Source organism: Medicago sativa, chromosome 8 (genome assembly GCF_051527215.1).
Source record: "Medicago sativa cultivar Bolivia chromosome 8, Bolivia_mono, whole genome shotgun sequence".
Classification (NCBI taxonomy): Eukaryota; Viridiplantae; Streptophyta; class Magnoliopsida; order Fabales; family Fabaceae; genus Medicago; species Medicago sativa.
Genome location: NC_140756.1, coordinates 19921863 through 19936270, shown reverse-complemented (window position 1 = coordinate 19936270; position 14408 = coordinate 19921863). Strand labels below are relative to the sequence as shown.

The following is a 14408-nucleotide window of genomic DNA, read 5'->3' as shown; positions in this document are numbered from 1 at the left end:
CAATTATGTACTTAATGTTTGGGCCCTCCTGGTGCACTTTGCTATATACACCCCCTATAAAAAAAATTGGGTATCCCACCGACATGGGCCCTAGGATGTATCACCCCCGGCCTATCCTAGGACCGGCCTTGACGGTTTTCATTTAAAACTGAATCTCATTAACTATTGACTAGTACTTTTTCCACCCTATTGCATTCTCACGCATCCTGTAAATTTTTCAAAAATACCCTTGTGCAATTCGGATTCTAAAATCCGGACAATGATTATGTATAATCAGTCATTAGACTCTCTCACATTTCAGCAGTTTTGAGTTTTGCTTTTAAAAACAACAAAAAAAATAAAGTAAAAAATGCTAAAAAATTGTCAAATAAAATCATAAAAATAACACCGAAAAAAATCTAAAAATCAAATAAAACTAATGCAAATTTTTTCGCATTTTTCTGAGAATATGAAAAATTAAAAATTGGTCTAAAAGATGAAATTTTGGATTTTGAGGGGCGGAGTCCCGCAAGAAGTCCCTTCTATGTGAATCATGATCCTTGAATTTTTTTCTGATTTTCTGGGGAAGTTTCGGAGCAATCCGATCAAGTAGCCCGAAAACCCGATATTTGACTAAGAACAGGTAACAATGACCCAAAACAGAAGGATGAGAGTTAGGAAGATTAATATTGTCCATAAAATGACTATCCATGCTACAAACATGTTTAAAATTTGTGCTGATACAGTTCGGATTATATAATCCGAATTGTTTTTCCCTTGAAAAAGGGTGTTTAGGGGGTGTTCGGATTATGAAATCCGAAAAAATCATGTAACACGCCCTATTTTTTTAGATTTTTGGATTACAAAAGTCGAAAAAATCTGTAACTCATTTTTTCACCCTATAACAAAGAAAAACAGTAGTTCGGATTATGAAATCCAAAAATTTCAAGGACATTTTTTTTAAAAAATAGGACGCGCGAGGAAATGAATAGGGTGGGAAAAGTAATAGTCTTAACTCTTTGAACTTAACAATTTTTTTTTTATCAACAATAACTCATACAATTTTGACACCCTCGTTAAACTATGGACGACACAATTAACTTGTCTTTGACAAAACTTATCATAAAAGTTAGATAATGACAGTGATTAAACTCATCATAATATTCCTTATTATAAATTTAGCAAATGTTTGAGTATATATATATTATTATAGCAACTATTTGACTTGTATTTTAAAACATTTTTCTTTAGATTTTCTTCCCATTACCTTTAAGGCATTTCTATAAGAAAAATAAATGTTAGTGTTTTTTATTGGGTATTTTATGTGGGCAATATGTCAATCTTTCGAGTCAGGAAGACCGTGATGAATGACAAAATATTTGTAAAAAATATTTATCTTTGTTGCATTTTTAAGGTTGAATTCAAACCAAAATATTTGATTAAGCTTGAAGTAATCATTTATCATATCATTCAAGTGATTTTGGTAAACAAATGTTAGTGATTATAACAATATATTTATTAACTAATTATTAATTAATTAATCTTTATAAATTTCGTTGAACGTTAGTGATTAAAGACATATTGACTCAAAAAATGTGGATAGGGAAAGGACAAACAAAGTAAAAAAAAAAGTATAGCCACCCCACTTACTAACTAGCTTGCCATCATTTGTACCAGTAGGAAATAAGAATCCATCAAAGAATAATTAAAAGGAGTAAATTATATAGAAACGCTAACTAATGCCTTGAAGGTAATACTGATTAAGAAATCAAATATAATAATTCTTCCATCTCATATATTAGATGCCTTATATAGAAACGCTAACTAATGCCTTGAAGGTAATACTGATTAAGAAATCAAATATAATAATTCTTCCATCTCATATATTAGATGCCTTTTTGAAAATGTGTACTATTGATCTGATATACTTTGACTATATTTTTTTTATTACTATATAAAGATAAATAATATCATATAATATGTTGTTAGATTCGTCTTGAAGAATATTTTAAAAATATTAAATTTTATATTTTTTTGTAATAGATTTAATTTTGAGCAATTTTTCTGTAATATATGATAATTAAAGATAAAAAATATGCATTAGTATGTGTGACAGAGTCAACTGTGTCACTTAATATCAGACGTAGGAAGTAATATTACATTAGAAATTGTGCAATCAATGTCTCAAAAATTTAAAAAAATATCATTTTTAATTTATAATTTCTTTTTTTATATTCCTTAACCAGTACCCTAAAAGTCACCTGTTAAAATAGAGATGCCCGACGGAATCTTCAAAATATTTTAACGAATGAATCAAGTAAATTAAAATTAGGGTAGGGCACAAGTTAAAAATCTAAAAGTGGAATTAAATCATAAATTTTATCTTAAAAAGATAAGATTTTAAATTTCTAAAATATTGAATGCACAATTTCCAACAAAATATTTCTATCTTTGGTTTCTTAACTTGTGCCTTGAGGGTACAAATTATCATTTCCCTTAAAATTAATATTGAGATGAACAAGAGAATCCGAAAGATGGTTGGTTCGTTGTTCTGGGGAAACTTCACTTCTGTAGTGCCAACTTAATGAAAGTGCCAATAAAAAAATCAGAAGCAGCAAAGTGCAATAATAGAATACTTTAAATTGAGTGATGTGTGTTGCAGTTGCTATCTAGGCTTTTGCGCTTGACAAAGTATAGAAGTTAGGATTAGCAAACACTGAACCTAAAAGATAAATAGATAGACCGTAAGCACAAACCTATCAAATAAGGGTTTGTGGAATCCATCAGAATTGAGAAAAGTGTCAATAATTTTTATTGAATAAACAAATGTCTCTTAGGCTGCATAAGTTATGTTTAAATACTAGAGGAAATAACAAACTCGTATGGGCCGAAAAATAACAAACTGAAATAAAACAGAAAAATAATAAATATGCTGAAATATTAAAATGCGGTTTTGGGCCTTCAGATGACATCGAATGACTAAATTCACCCCTACATCATGGTGAAGCGATGTGTTTTGATCATGAGGTCCGGGGCTTTCCAAAAAGGTATAATTCGAGTCATTCCGACACAGGATGCTAAATCTGCACTATTCCGAGTGAACTTTTCTTGCGCGCCACTTCATCTTCGATACACGCCGCCAGTTTGCCTACATCAGCGCTGTACACCATTTAGTTACTATTATAAGCAAAAGTTTACATTTTAGAAATATTCAATTAATGATGTATGTGGTCTGTAATAAATGCCACATATATTATTAATTGAATGAATCCAAGATATAAATTTTTGCTTATAATAGTAACCAGAGAATGTACTGCACAAGGGTTACTTAAATATAGCATCCCAAAATATATTATTTATGAAATTGTGACTCCATCCATCCCAAAATACAACATCTACTAATGCAATAGAAGCATATGCTTTTGCTCTATGGTACTTCCTCCTGTCTTAATTATAATAATGAAAAAAAACACTTTTTAGATTAATTAAATAACAAACGTATATGGTGGGTGATATAGACCAAATACATCAGCTATTCAATAATGCTAATAATTTGTTTCATGGCAAGTTAAATAATAATAATAATAATAATAATAATAATAATAATAATAATAATAATAATAATAATAATAATAATAAGGGTTAAATATGTTTTTGGTCCCTATAAATATGTCAACTTTTCATTTTAGTCCCTCTAAAATTTTCCTTCAACTTTTAGTCCCTATAAAATTTTCAATCACTACTTTTGGTCCCTATTTTTAATTTAATTTTTGTATTTTTTAATGAAATTGTGCAAAAATGTGTAAAATATTCTAAAAAATTTTACTAAAAAAAATTAGAATTTTTTAACAAAACGCAAATTAAATATGAATTTTTAACCGTAAAAAATATATAAATTCATATTAAATTCATGTTTTGTTAAAAAATTCTAAATTTTTTTTGGAGTGATTCTTATAATATTTTGAATTTTTCTGGAAAATTTTATTAAAAAATATGAATTCTATATATGAGTTTACTTTAAAAGAGGGACCAAAAGTGAAAATTGAATTTTATAGGGATTAAAAGTTGAAGGAAAATTTTAGAGGGACTAAAACGAAAAGTTGACATGTTTATAGGGACCAAAAACATATTTAACCCTAATAATAATAATAATAAGGGTTCCATATACTAAGACAACACTAACGAATGCTATATATACATTATCATACATAATGAGAGGTTCCATATTCAACTGTTCTAGCTCCACTGATTAAAAAGAACTACTAGTAGCTAGTTTCAATATCATGGCTAATGTGGTAAGGCTAAAATCCAATTTTCATAGAGGTCATGAAGTGACCATTAATGTTGTAGGAAGTGTTCATGTCAATAACATCATGGGAGTGGAAACTAATCCTCAACATGGCCTTGTAGCCTTCATTTTCTTTGTACTCCTTGGTTTCCTCCAAATTAGATACCCAGAAAATCCTACCCCATTTCAAGTCCATCCAAAGATAACGTTAGTGTCTATTGCTATTTTTCTACTCTATTATTTTGCCTTTTGGATTAAGCTTAAGTTTACAACAAGGGTTGATACCCTCATGGAAGTGTTTGGTTCCCTTTCAATAATGGATTTCTTTCATTGGAAATCAGCTTGATTATCTACCAAGAAAAGTGCGCTTTTGTAACTTATTTGAAATTTAATTAACAAATGTAAACTACAATTTGTGTGCAGAATGTTAGTAGATGCACTGGATGCACAGATGTATGATGAACATCATTCCACCGGACACTGTCCTTTGAGTTTGTCGAAGGTGACTTGCTTCTTCAAAAAATTTGTTTCCTTTGTTTGTTTGGTTTTGGCCATTTTATCCTCATGGTTTAATCTTTCATATAGAAGTCTGTATGTTTTAAAAACAAATAGTTTTCTATGGAAGCACATAAGTAATGATTTTGACCAATAGTTTGTCGAAGATATCTACTTTAAATTACGGAAACAGACCATCTTCTGTGCATGTGTTCAGCCATCTTTTCTGTGCCTAATTCAATGGCTGAGAGACCATAAAGAAAACATAAATAATAAAAGCAGTCTATAGTTGACCAGCTTTTACTTCGTCGGTGCAAGTAAAATAATCAATGGTTAATTAATGTCTTAGTTAATGGTAATTTAGAACTGTTAACCCTATTCTTGACAGTAAAGTTGTAAATTTTCAATTTCGATCTTCAAATAGTTTTCAAGAAATTCTAGTTAATATACTTTCAAACAAATTGTGATCTTGCTGTTTATTTTATGCCACTTTATCCAAATATATGAAAATTGCAGGACAAGCACTGCTACTCAAGGGTTCTTGAGCTTCTTGTAAACGTGTGGGCCTACCACAGCGCAAGGAGGATGGTATTTGTGAACCCGGAAACCGGTGTAATGCAGGAACAACACAAGTTCAAGAGCCGTAGAGGTAAAATGTGGATCAAATGGTTCTCTTACAACACACTGAAGAACATGGATGAGGATTTAGCAGAGTTATCAGATTCTGAGGATCCCAATAAACACTGGTTGTGGCCATCAACCGGTGAAGTTTTTTGGCAAGGTTTATATGAGAGGGAGAGAAGTTTAAGGCACAAGGAGAAAGAAAAGAGGAAGCAAAAGAGTTTAGAAAAATTAAATAGAATGAGGAAGCGACATCGACAACAAGTAATCGGGAAATATGTGAAGCCTCCACCAGATTTGGAAGAAAGCTCTAATTCAACTTTGCTTGCAGTATAAGCATCTTGTTGATTATTCAAAGCAGAAGTTCCGGATATAAATTCTTTTTTTCTTTTGTAATTCTTATTTTTTAACATAATTGTGATTTTCATTCAGTAAGGATGCTGATAAATAGCTAATGGGTAAAGTATCTTGATAATAGTATATTTTTTTTTTGTAGAACATTTTCCCCTGTAATTTTATTCTTTTGGGATGGTTAGGTTCTTTATTCTAGGAAATGGTGTGGGGGGTTGTAATCTTTATAGCATTTGACAAACTGAATGAAGTTATGTTGTGCAATATATTCCATATTTGCATTAGAGGGAGCTCATTTATTACTAACAGTAATGATGCATTAAGTTGATAAAATTGTTTAAAGCGATTTAGGTATAGTTTGGACTTTGGATTAATTTTCTAATTTATAGGTAGTTGAAATAACCTCTTTCAAAAAAAGAAAAGAAAAGGTAGTTGAGATAACCTTGTGTTTTTTCTTTTCATTTACAGAGATGACTCGTATATATAAGTTTATAGATTATAAATGTTCAAGAAGTTTAATGAGAGTTTTTGAAAAGATTAAGATTTTAAATTATTAGAATATAAAATATTCATTGTATAAATACACAAGGTTATCAAAAAGTTGAGATAACCCTCTCTTCTTCTTGTTTTCTTTCGAGCATCTCACCAAAACACAATCATGTCCGAGTCTGCTCCTCTTCTCCAACAAAACACCAAAACAACCACAACCGAACCTCGGTTGCCAAAACCAACACTCACTCCATTCATCATGCTCTTACTATCACCAATATCACCAATTTCATCAAAATAACCCTTGATATTGAAAAGAGTCAGTACAATACTTGGTTTGAGTTGTTCAAAATTTATGCTCAAGCCTATGAGGTCCTTGACCACATCATTCCCCCTTCCATGACCGATGACCTTTCTTCCTCCCAATCTCTCAAAGAAACTAACCCAACCCTATGGAAACACCTTGATGCTATTGTTTTGCAATGGATCTATGGAACCATCTTAACTGACTTTCTCAATACCATAATTGAACGTAACTATACCGTAAAACTAGCATGGGACCGTCTTTTTGACATTTTCTTTGATAACAAAAATTCTCGTGCCCTCTATCTTGAACAAGAATTTTCCCGGGTAACCATGGAACAATTCCCAGACGCATCCTCTTATTGCCAACACATCAAATCCCTCTCTGACCAATTATCCAATGTTGGTGCACCTGTTTCAAACGAACGCATGGTGCTTCAATTTGTTTATGGCCTCTCTGATGCTTATGCTATTGTTGGCTCTCAACTTCGTCATTCTGATACCCTACCTCCTTTTTAAAAGGCTCGTTCTATGATTGTCCTAGAAGAGACGACAGTGGCTAAACGCACACAACATGTGACCGATAACTCTACTTTCATGGCTTCTCAGGAAAACAATAATCCTGTCACTCCCGCTGCTCCTCACATGCGCGCCAACCGCCCTAACAACAACAACTCAGGTGGTCGCGGCAGCCGTGGCAGTTCCAGTACCAACAACCGTGGTGGAAGGAACCGAGGTCGAGGTGGCCGATCACACCATCAGCAACACGGGACATGGAATCAACTCTTACAACAGCCATGGGCATATCCTCCATGGGTCACTCCTCAATGTCCATACCCTACAGCTGGAAATTGGCAGCAACCAGCCACTCTTAACCTTCATCCAGGCATTCTTGGGTAGAGACCTCATCAAGCACATGTCGCTTTAGCACAACCATCATACACACCAACAGAATGCACACTCTGTCTATGACTTTGATACGAATCCGCAAGCGTACAGTTCTTATCGAGTAGTAAAAAAATTATCGTCCACAGAGAGTTATATGTAATTACCGATATTATTTCTAGCGTTGATTAGCTGAAAAGATTAATGTTTAGAAGTTTAATGTTCTTGGTTAAAATTCAGATTAAAAAGCGTCATGGGACCGTTGGTTTCATCTAAATTCCAAGTCTATTTCTCTATCTTTAGGTTAAATTCTTTTCTAAAAAGCAAGAATCTCTTAGGTATTTTATGTTTCCTTTCAGAATACATAAACGTATCTCAATAACAACCAAATCTATTCTCATGGTTGATTATTATTGAGACCCTTTAAGTGCGACTCTTATAGCCTCAATACTTCACAAAACTATTCATTTGGGGTGTTACCATCAAGTTTTGTGTTGTCTTGTCTAATTTCATTTGTTCCAATATCAAACTTCATATTTCGATCCTTCGTTTGATATTTGAGATGATGAAATAACAACTATTAAACTTCACCTTTCGGTCCTTCGTTTAACACTTGTTACTGAGTTTGAAAACAATGAAATTAGATTAGAAAATAGAAGTTAAGCAAATATATATTTAGACTTGGTTTGAATAGGATTAAGTCATTAGACTATTCCAACAATCGCAAGACTAAAAGGTCTACTCACTCATGTTCATTGTAGACAAAAAGTAATAATTAAAAGACATAGAATAGTATTGCATGAAAATAAATAGCTGAATGATAAATTGAAAAATTATAAAGGAGAAGGAAAATAAAATGCAAGAATGTAAAAGTGCAGAAAAATAAGAACAATATAAACTTAGAACAAAAGTAACTTTGTATTTCAATAATATCAAGTTTCCAATGATCCAAGATGATTTGCAGTCTGATAATGGACCTATTTATAGCCTTAGGTCATAGACAATGCAATGAAGGTAAATTACAAGCTTTAAAATGGGAAAACAAAGTATTTTGTAACAGCCAAGAAGCTGACAGCAAAAACGCATGTCTGAACTCCAGACTGTGCACTTTTCAGCTTCTACAATCAGGGTGCGCACGGGACCGTGCCAAAACGCACGGGACCATGCTCTTTTCTTTGGAATGTGCATTTTTGATACTCGCGGATTGGTCCTGCAGCACGCTAAAACACACGGGACCGTGCTCTTTTGCGCGGTCTGTGTTTTTCCTCTTGTTTTGCTCCTTTTAATCCTTCATTTTTGATCTTTCCTTGCCTAAACTTCCACCGAACCATCTTGCTTCAACCTGAGATTAAAATCATAGATTTTTGTAGTAAAATAACTCAAGAAATACATCTAACATAACACAATCTTATTGAATTAAAATGCTAAAAACACATGAAACTACGACTCATCAAATTCCCCCATGCTTGAATCTTTGCTTGTCCTCAAGTAAAAGGCAAAAAAACACTAGCAACATGACAACACCAACAACATGAACAACATAAACAAACAAATGAATTTTTTTTATTTCCTCCAATGCTTCGTTTTCAGCGTACACTTATCACAACCTCAAGTGCTTCTTATGAATCTTTTCAACTCAACAACAAGTTTCAAGTGAGTGAGTGTGTGAAGTCTAGCTTTTTCTTGCGCCTGTGTAAGATATATTATGAGGAAGACAGGTTCTAACTTCAACACTAAACAAACCGAGAAAAATTTCTTATTCATTTCATATAAAAAAGGTGGGAATTCTTTGGCTACTTAACATTTATTCGTTTGGGGAACTGCAAAAGCTATATTTGTTTTTAGGGTAACCAAATCTTCCCTGGGAGGTTAATGAGGGTAGCTCATACCAACCCAAGTCAATGATGCCCCTTATATACATGTTTGCTCTGACCCCATGATGACCAACCAGTGTCAGGAACTTGGTCATTTATTTGATGTCTTGGTGACCAACCAGTTTTGGGCACTTGGTTACCTCTTTTTGTTCCCCACACTAACTTATACTACTTTTAATTTGAAACTTTTGAGGGTTAATTTACCATTGAAGTTAGAATGTGCTCCTTAAAATACCTACCTACACAATTACTCAAAGACTGCAACTTTGTGATTTTCTCAAAGAGAGAATTTCACATTGAAATGGGTGCGGGTTTAGTAAAAACACTCAAAACACTCAAAACACAAAGTTAAAACCATCTTATTTCACATTGAAGAAACTTATTTTTTTTTTATTTTCTTTTATAATCAGGGTGCTAAAACGCATGGGACCGTGCTCTTTTCTCTGGAACGTGCGTTTTTGATATGCACGGATTGGTCCTGCAGCACTCTAAAACGCACGGGACCATGCTAAAACGCACGGGACCATGCTCTTTCGCGCGGTCGATGTTTTTTTCTCTTGTTTTGCTCCTTTTCATCCTTCATTCTTGATCTTTTCTTGCCTAAACTTCCACCGAACCATCTTGCTTCAACATGAGATTAAAATAATAGATTTTTGTAGCAAAATAGCTCAAGAAATACAACTAACGTAACAAACTCTTATTGAATTAAAATGCTAAAAACACATAAAACTACGACTTATCAGACTCCTCATGATGAGCAGTGGTACATGGACACAAGAGCTACCTCTCACATGACAGCAAACAGATGGCCCACCAATTGCTTCTCTAAATTTGCTATAAATACATAAAATTTGTCTCTTGGATTTAGGGTTTCAAATTCCAAAATCCAATTGCCGCAGCTGCTGCAACATTGTTTTTTTAACATAGATCTAATATTTTGTCTCTTAGAGATTTAGGCTTTGAAATTCAACATAGATATATGCATGCTCCATGAGTTTGTTTTAACGTTTTTGTTCCTTTGTTTTAATATCAGGTATATGTCTTTTCATTTATGATTCCACAACCCATTTCTCTTCTCTGGAGATTCATATGTTGCGTTTATTTTTAATCTTGATGTAATCTCTCCACCTTTCAGAGAACACTTTGATGCTTATCATATGAAGATTATTTTTATTTCTTCGTCGTCGTCATCTACCTACAAAGTGTATTGTTTGGTTGATCATCATATACATATTTTTTACCATCTCAACAAGTGTGATTTCTTTAATTAAAAACACAAGAGGGAGCTTGCTCAAATATGTATATGATGATCAACCAAACAACACACTTCGTAGATGACGACGACGAAGAAATAAAAATATCTTCATATGATAAGCATCAAAGAGTTCACCGAAAGGTGGAGAGATTAGATCAAGATTAAAAAAAAACGCAACATATGAATCTACAGAGAAAAGAACTGGGTTGTGGAATCATAAATGAAAAGACATATACCTGATATTAAAACAAAGGAACAAAGACGTTAAAACAAACTCATGGCAGCATGCATATGTCTCTGTTGAATTTCAAAGCCTAAATCTCCAAGAGACAAAATATTAGATCTTCGTTAAAGAAACAAGGAGCAGCAGCTGCGGCAATTGAATTTTGGAATATGAAACCCTAAATCTAAGAGACAAATTTTATGTATTTATAGCAAATTTAGAGAAGCAATTGGTGGGCCGTTTATTTATAAACAAGGTTCGTATAATAAATAAGGTTCGTTTTTTTTTTCTTTCTGAATTTCTTTTTCCACCCTATACTTACTTCTCATACCCCCTCCAATTTGACCATTTTATCCCATTTGAATTTTATAACTAGAGTGCCCGTCTTTTCGCTAGTTGGTATAAATATTCTAATTCACAGTCCATAAGTCATAGTTTAACCAGTAAAAAATACCAAAATTGTTAAATTGAATGCCGTGAGCGAGATTTCAATCCCAATTCCTCCACTCCTATTTGTGAATTTTTAATACCTACTAGACCATCGACCCGTGCTCCGCACGAGTCTTACCGACTAAAAAGACACCAATTCGTCTGTTTTTAATACTTGTCAAGAAAAACATATTATTCCAAAATAAAAGATAGTTCACATATAAGTCGTACCATTTTTCAAGTTTAAAAATCTTTAAGAACGACTAAAAGTGAGTATTTTTGAATGAGGGATCATTTCCGCATTTGAGTAAAAATAGAGAGACAAAAACGCTCCTAACTAAGATGTTTGAACACGTCATATCCTCTTTGATTGGAGCAAGTTGAGACCAATTCCTTCAAAAGAGAGTCCTGTTATACCACAGGTGAACAATGATTACACTTTATCTTATATGTCGTAATAGAAGCAAGTTATATCAATGCAAGTTTTGCAACCGTTTTGCTGGCTGGGTTTTTCTGTCTGCATTTTTTCTGTTTTGACAGCATTTTTGCTGTTGTTTCTGTGTAGCAGAGTCATGCTTTTGTTAGGATCGGCTGATTTTGTGTTTTTGTGGGTGTGTGGATTAGTTGTTGTCACTTTGTTTTTCGGCTTTTCGCGAGCATTTGTGCGTCTTACACAGTCTCGTCATCAATAATATTTGATGTTTCTTAAAAAAAAAGTAGAAAAAGTTTGGAGTTGAAAATTTGTTTATCAATTGTCTAGGACAAACTATATCAAAGATACATTGATACAAAGTGTGCTGCATAAATAACCAATAAAATGGTATTGAAAAGGACACTTGAGTAGTTAAGCCCTCCACAAATTCATCTTAAGTACACACAGTCATTTTCAATAAGATAATATTGAAAAGGCAAACCACATTTAATCATGTAGTGGAAGCATGTATTCAAATTTTTTTCTAAATTATAGACAAAAAATGGATGACAACACAAAGATGTCCTTAAGTTGTCTGTCATGCATATGCTATTTTAAGGTCATTCACAAATTGATACTAAAAAAATAGTTTGAGATATTAGAATAATGTGATGCAAATCATACATCACATAAGTAAATCAGAAAATAAGAAAAGCGGTTAGAAATTAATCAGTTTGAGATATCACTTACTTAACATTGAAATATTTAATGAAATTCTCAATGAGCATGTTCTTCAAGATAGCATTGTGTAGAAAGTAAATGAATCAAATTATGAAGTAACCAAAAAGTTTCACATCTCATGGAACAAATAGCTTCAACAAATTTGGAACGTAAATGGTAACACATTTGGCTATTATATATACCTTAACAGGGCCATCCCTGAGAATTCGGAGGCTCGGCTCAGGGAATGAAAAAGACGAGTGATAAAATCAAAGCGTATTTTTTTTAAAAGAGCAATAGATAATATAAAACGAGTTTAGGCGAATACCTTCAAAACGAGTCTTCATTCGCACCAAAACGAGACTTCCTACGCATTTACTGAAGCAAATTCATCAATCAACTCTTCGTATTGTATATTTCGCAACATAGGACTTGTGCGATTTAATAGATACTGACTTGTACTCTAGTGAACAGAGAAAGCACAATTAACCTGTTTTTCCCTCATAAGATGAGCACGGTTATCAGCAGGGATTTGCTCCCATCTCAAAACCTACAAGGATATATTTCAATAGGATGTGACAAAAGTTCCAATTTCCCCTATCCTCTTATCTAAAAATTGAAACCATGTTTGGCCTTAGCTACAAGTAAAGGCACTTACATATTGAGCATACTGCATTGCTTCATCACAGCTTAAGCAGGACTTTAGAGAATTCAACAAATCCTGAAATTGCAATTACAAATAAGGTATTTGAAATGATTAATGATCAATTACCATACAGGCATACTGCATTGCTCTATCAATGACAATAAGGTATTCAAATCCTGAAATTGCAAATACAAATAAGGTATTCAACAAATCCTGCATTGCTCTATCAATGACAATACTGTTTTTTTTTTTTGCAATATCAACTCTAGTTTAGCAATTAGGAATGCCGATTGAAATTAGGAAAACCCAAAACTAGTATTGTGAATAAATTAGGAAAACAAATTGAAATCAGGAAAACACAAAACTCCCAAAACAGTATTGTGAATAAATTAGGAAAACCGATTGAAATTTAAAACAGTGTTGTTTTCAACATTCAACAAATCTCTATCAATCTCTATTTTAGAGATTTCAACATTCAAATTAATGAAAGAGAGTTTATTTACTTACCAAATTGTGTTGTTTTGGAAAGGGGATGATTTGGTGAAAGAAGAAGAAGAAGGAAAGCCTGATGATGTGAATCAGTTGATGATTGATCAGTGATGATGGTTGTGAATCGGTGATGGAATGGAAGAAAATCGGTGATGACTGTTGACTGATTGTGATTTGTGATGAGCGGCCGACGAAGGAGAAAGGAGAAGCGTGAAACAGAGAACAGAAGCGTGAAAGAAAGAATGTATGAAATACTTTTTTTTTTATTGGAGGAATGGATACTACTGGGTATAATTTTTTTTTTGAGGCCCATCCTTGGGGGAGGCCCAGCTTGTTTGAGCTGTTTGCACCCCCTCAGGGACGCCCCTGTACCTTAAAATGATGTCAAATGTACCAAATCAATAGAATATAAAGAATAACCCCATCACTCCAAAACTCAGTTGTTGGTTATGCATACCTGTCATTATCAATTAAGACAAAGTTAGGAATTTAAAACTAATGAGAAAATGCAAATGATTTCCAAAACACAGCATATATAATAGGAAAAATCACTACAAATAGAACTTACCATCCAGATTCATTATAACATACTTCAAACTTGTCTCCCTTTTCATCAATCCACCATGAGATCTTATAAACACTAACAATTTTCTTGTGTCAACAAATTATTCTAAGCAAGAAAATTTAGTTAGAAAAAAAATTCAAAATTCTAGATAGCTTACCTTTCCCTTAAATATTTTACAGTGGCAAAGTAAATTGGTGCATCCATATTCAGAATTAGGATACTGAAAACACGATTTTTGATTCGAATAATGCTCAATGTATCTGTATATGACATAGTTTGGAATGTTTCCGTTCCCAAAACAAATGTAATTGGCGCTGCAACAAACAAAAGTATCTGAAGTACAAATATCACAACCTAAATATGCATAAGAAAACACATTAATTT

At 32.9% G+C, this 14408-nt stretch overlaps 2 protein-coding genes and 1 long non-coding RNA gene across 3 annotated transcripts; 2 read left to right on the top strand and 1 right to left on the bottom strand.

Moving 5' to 3' along the window:
- Positions 1-4655: 4655 nt before the first annotated feature.
- Positions 4656-6000, top strand: LOC146897633 (uncharacterized). Its single transcript, XM_085738181.1, has 2 exons — positions 4656-4769; positions 5279-6000. The coding sequence occupies exons 1-2, from the start codon at positions 4692-4694 to the stop codon at positions 5717-5719; spliced, it is 519 nt and encodes a 172-aa protein (XP_085594307.1). The 5' UTR covers positions 4656-4691; the 3' UTR covers positions 5720-6000.
- Positions 6001-6622: 622 nt separating this feature from the next.
- On the top strand, positions 6623-7045 carry LOC146897632 (uncharacterized). The gene has a single exon (XM_085736444.1). It carries the CDS (start codon positions 6623-6625, stop codon positions 7043-7045), a length of 423 nt encoding a protein of 140 aa, XP_085592570.1.
- A 1265-nt stretch (positions 7046-8310) lies between these two features.
- Positions 8311-13823, bottom strand: LOC146897631 (uncharacterized). The gene is made up of 5 exons (XR_015023756.1): positions 13478-13823; positions 12983-13045; positions 12815-12874; positions 12653-12702; positions 8311-8753 (listed from the first exon to the last, which is right to left on the bottom strand). It is a non-coding gene; the product is annotated as an uncharacterized LOC146897631 (long non-coding RNA).
- Between the last annotated feature and the right edge of the window lie 585 nt (positions 13824-14408).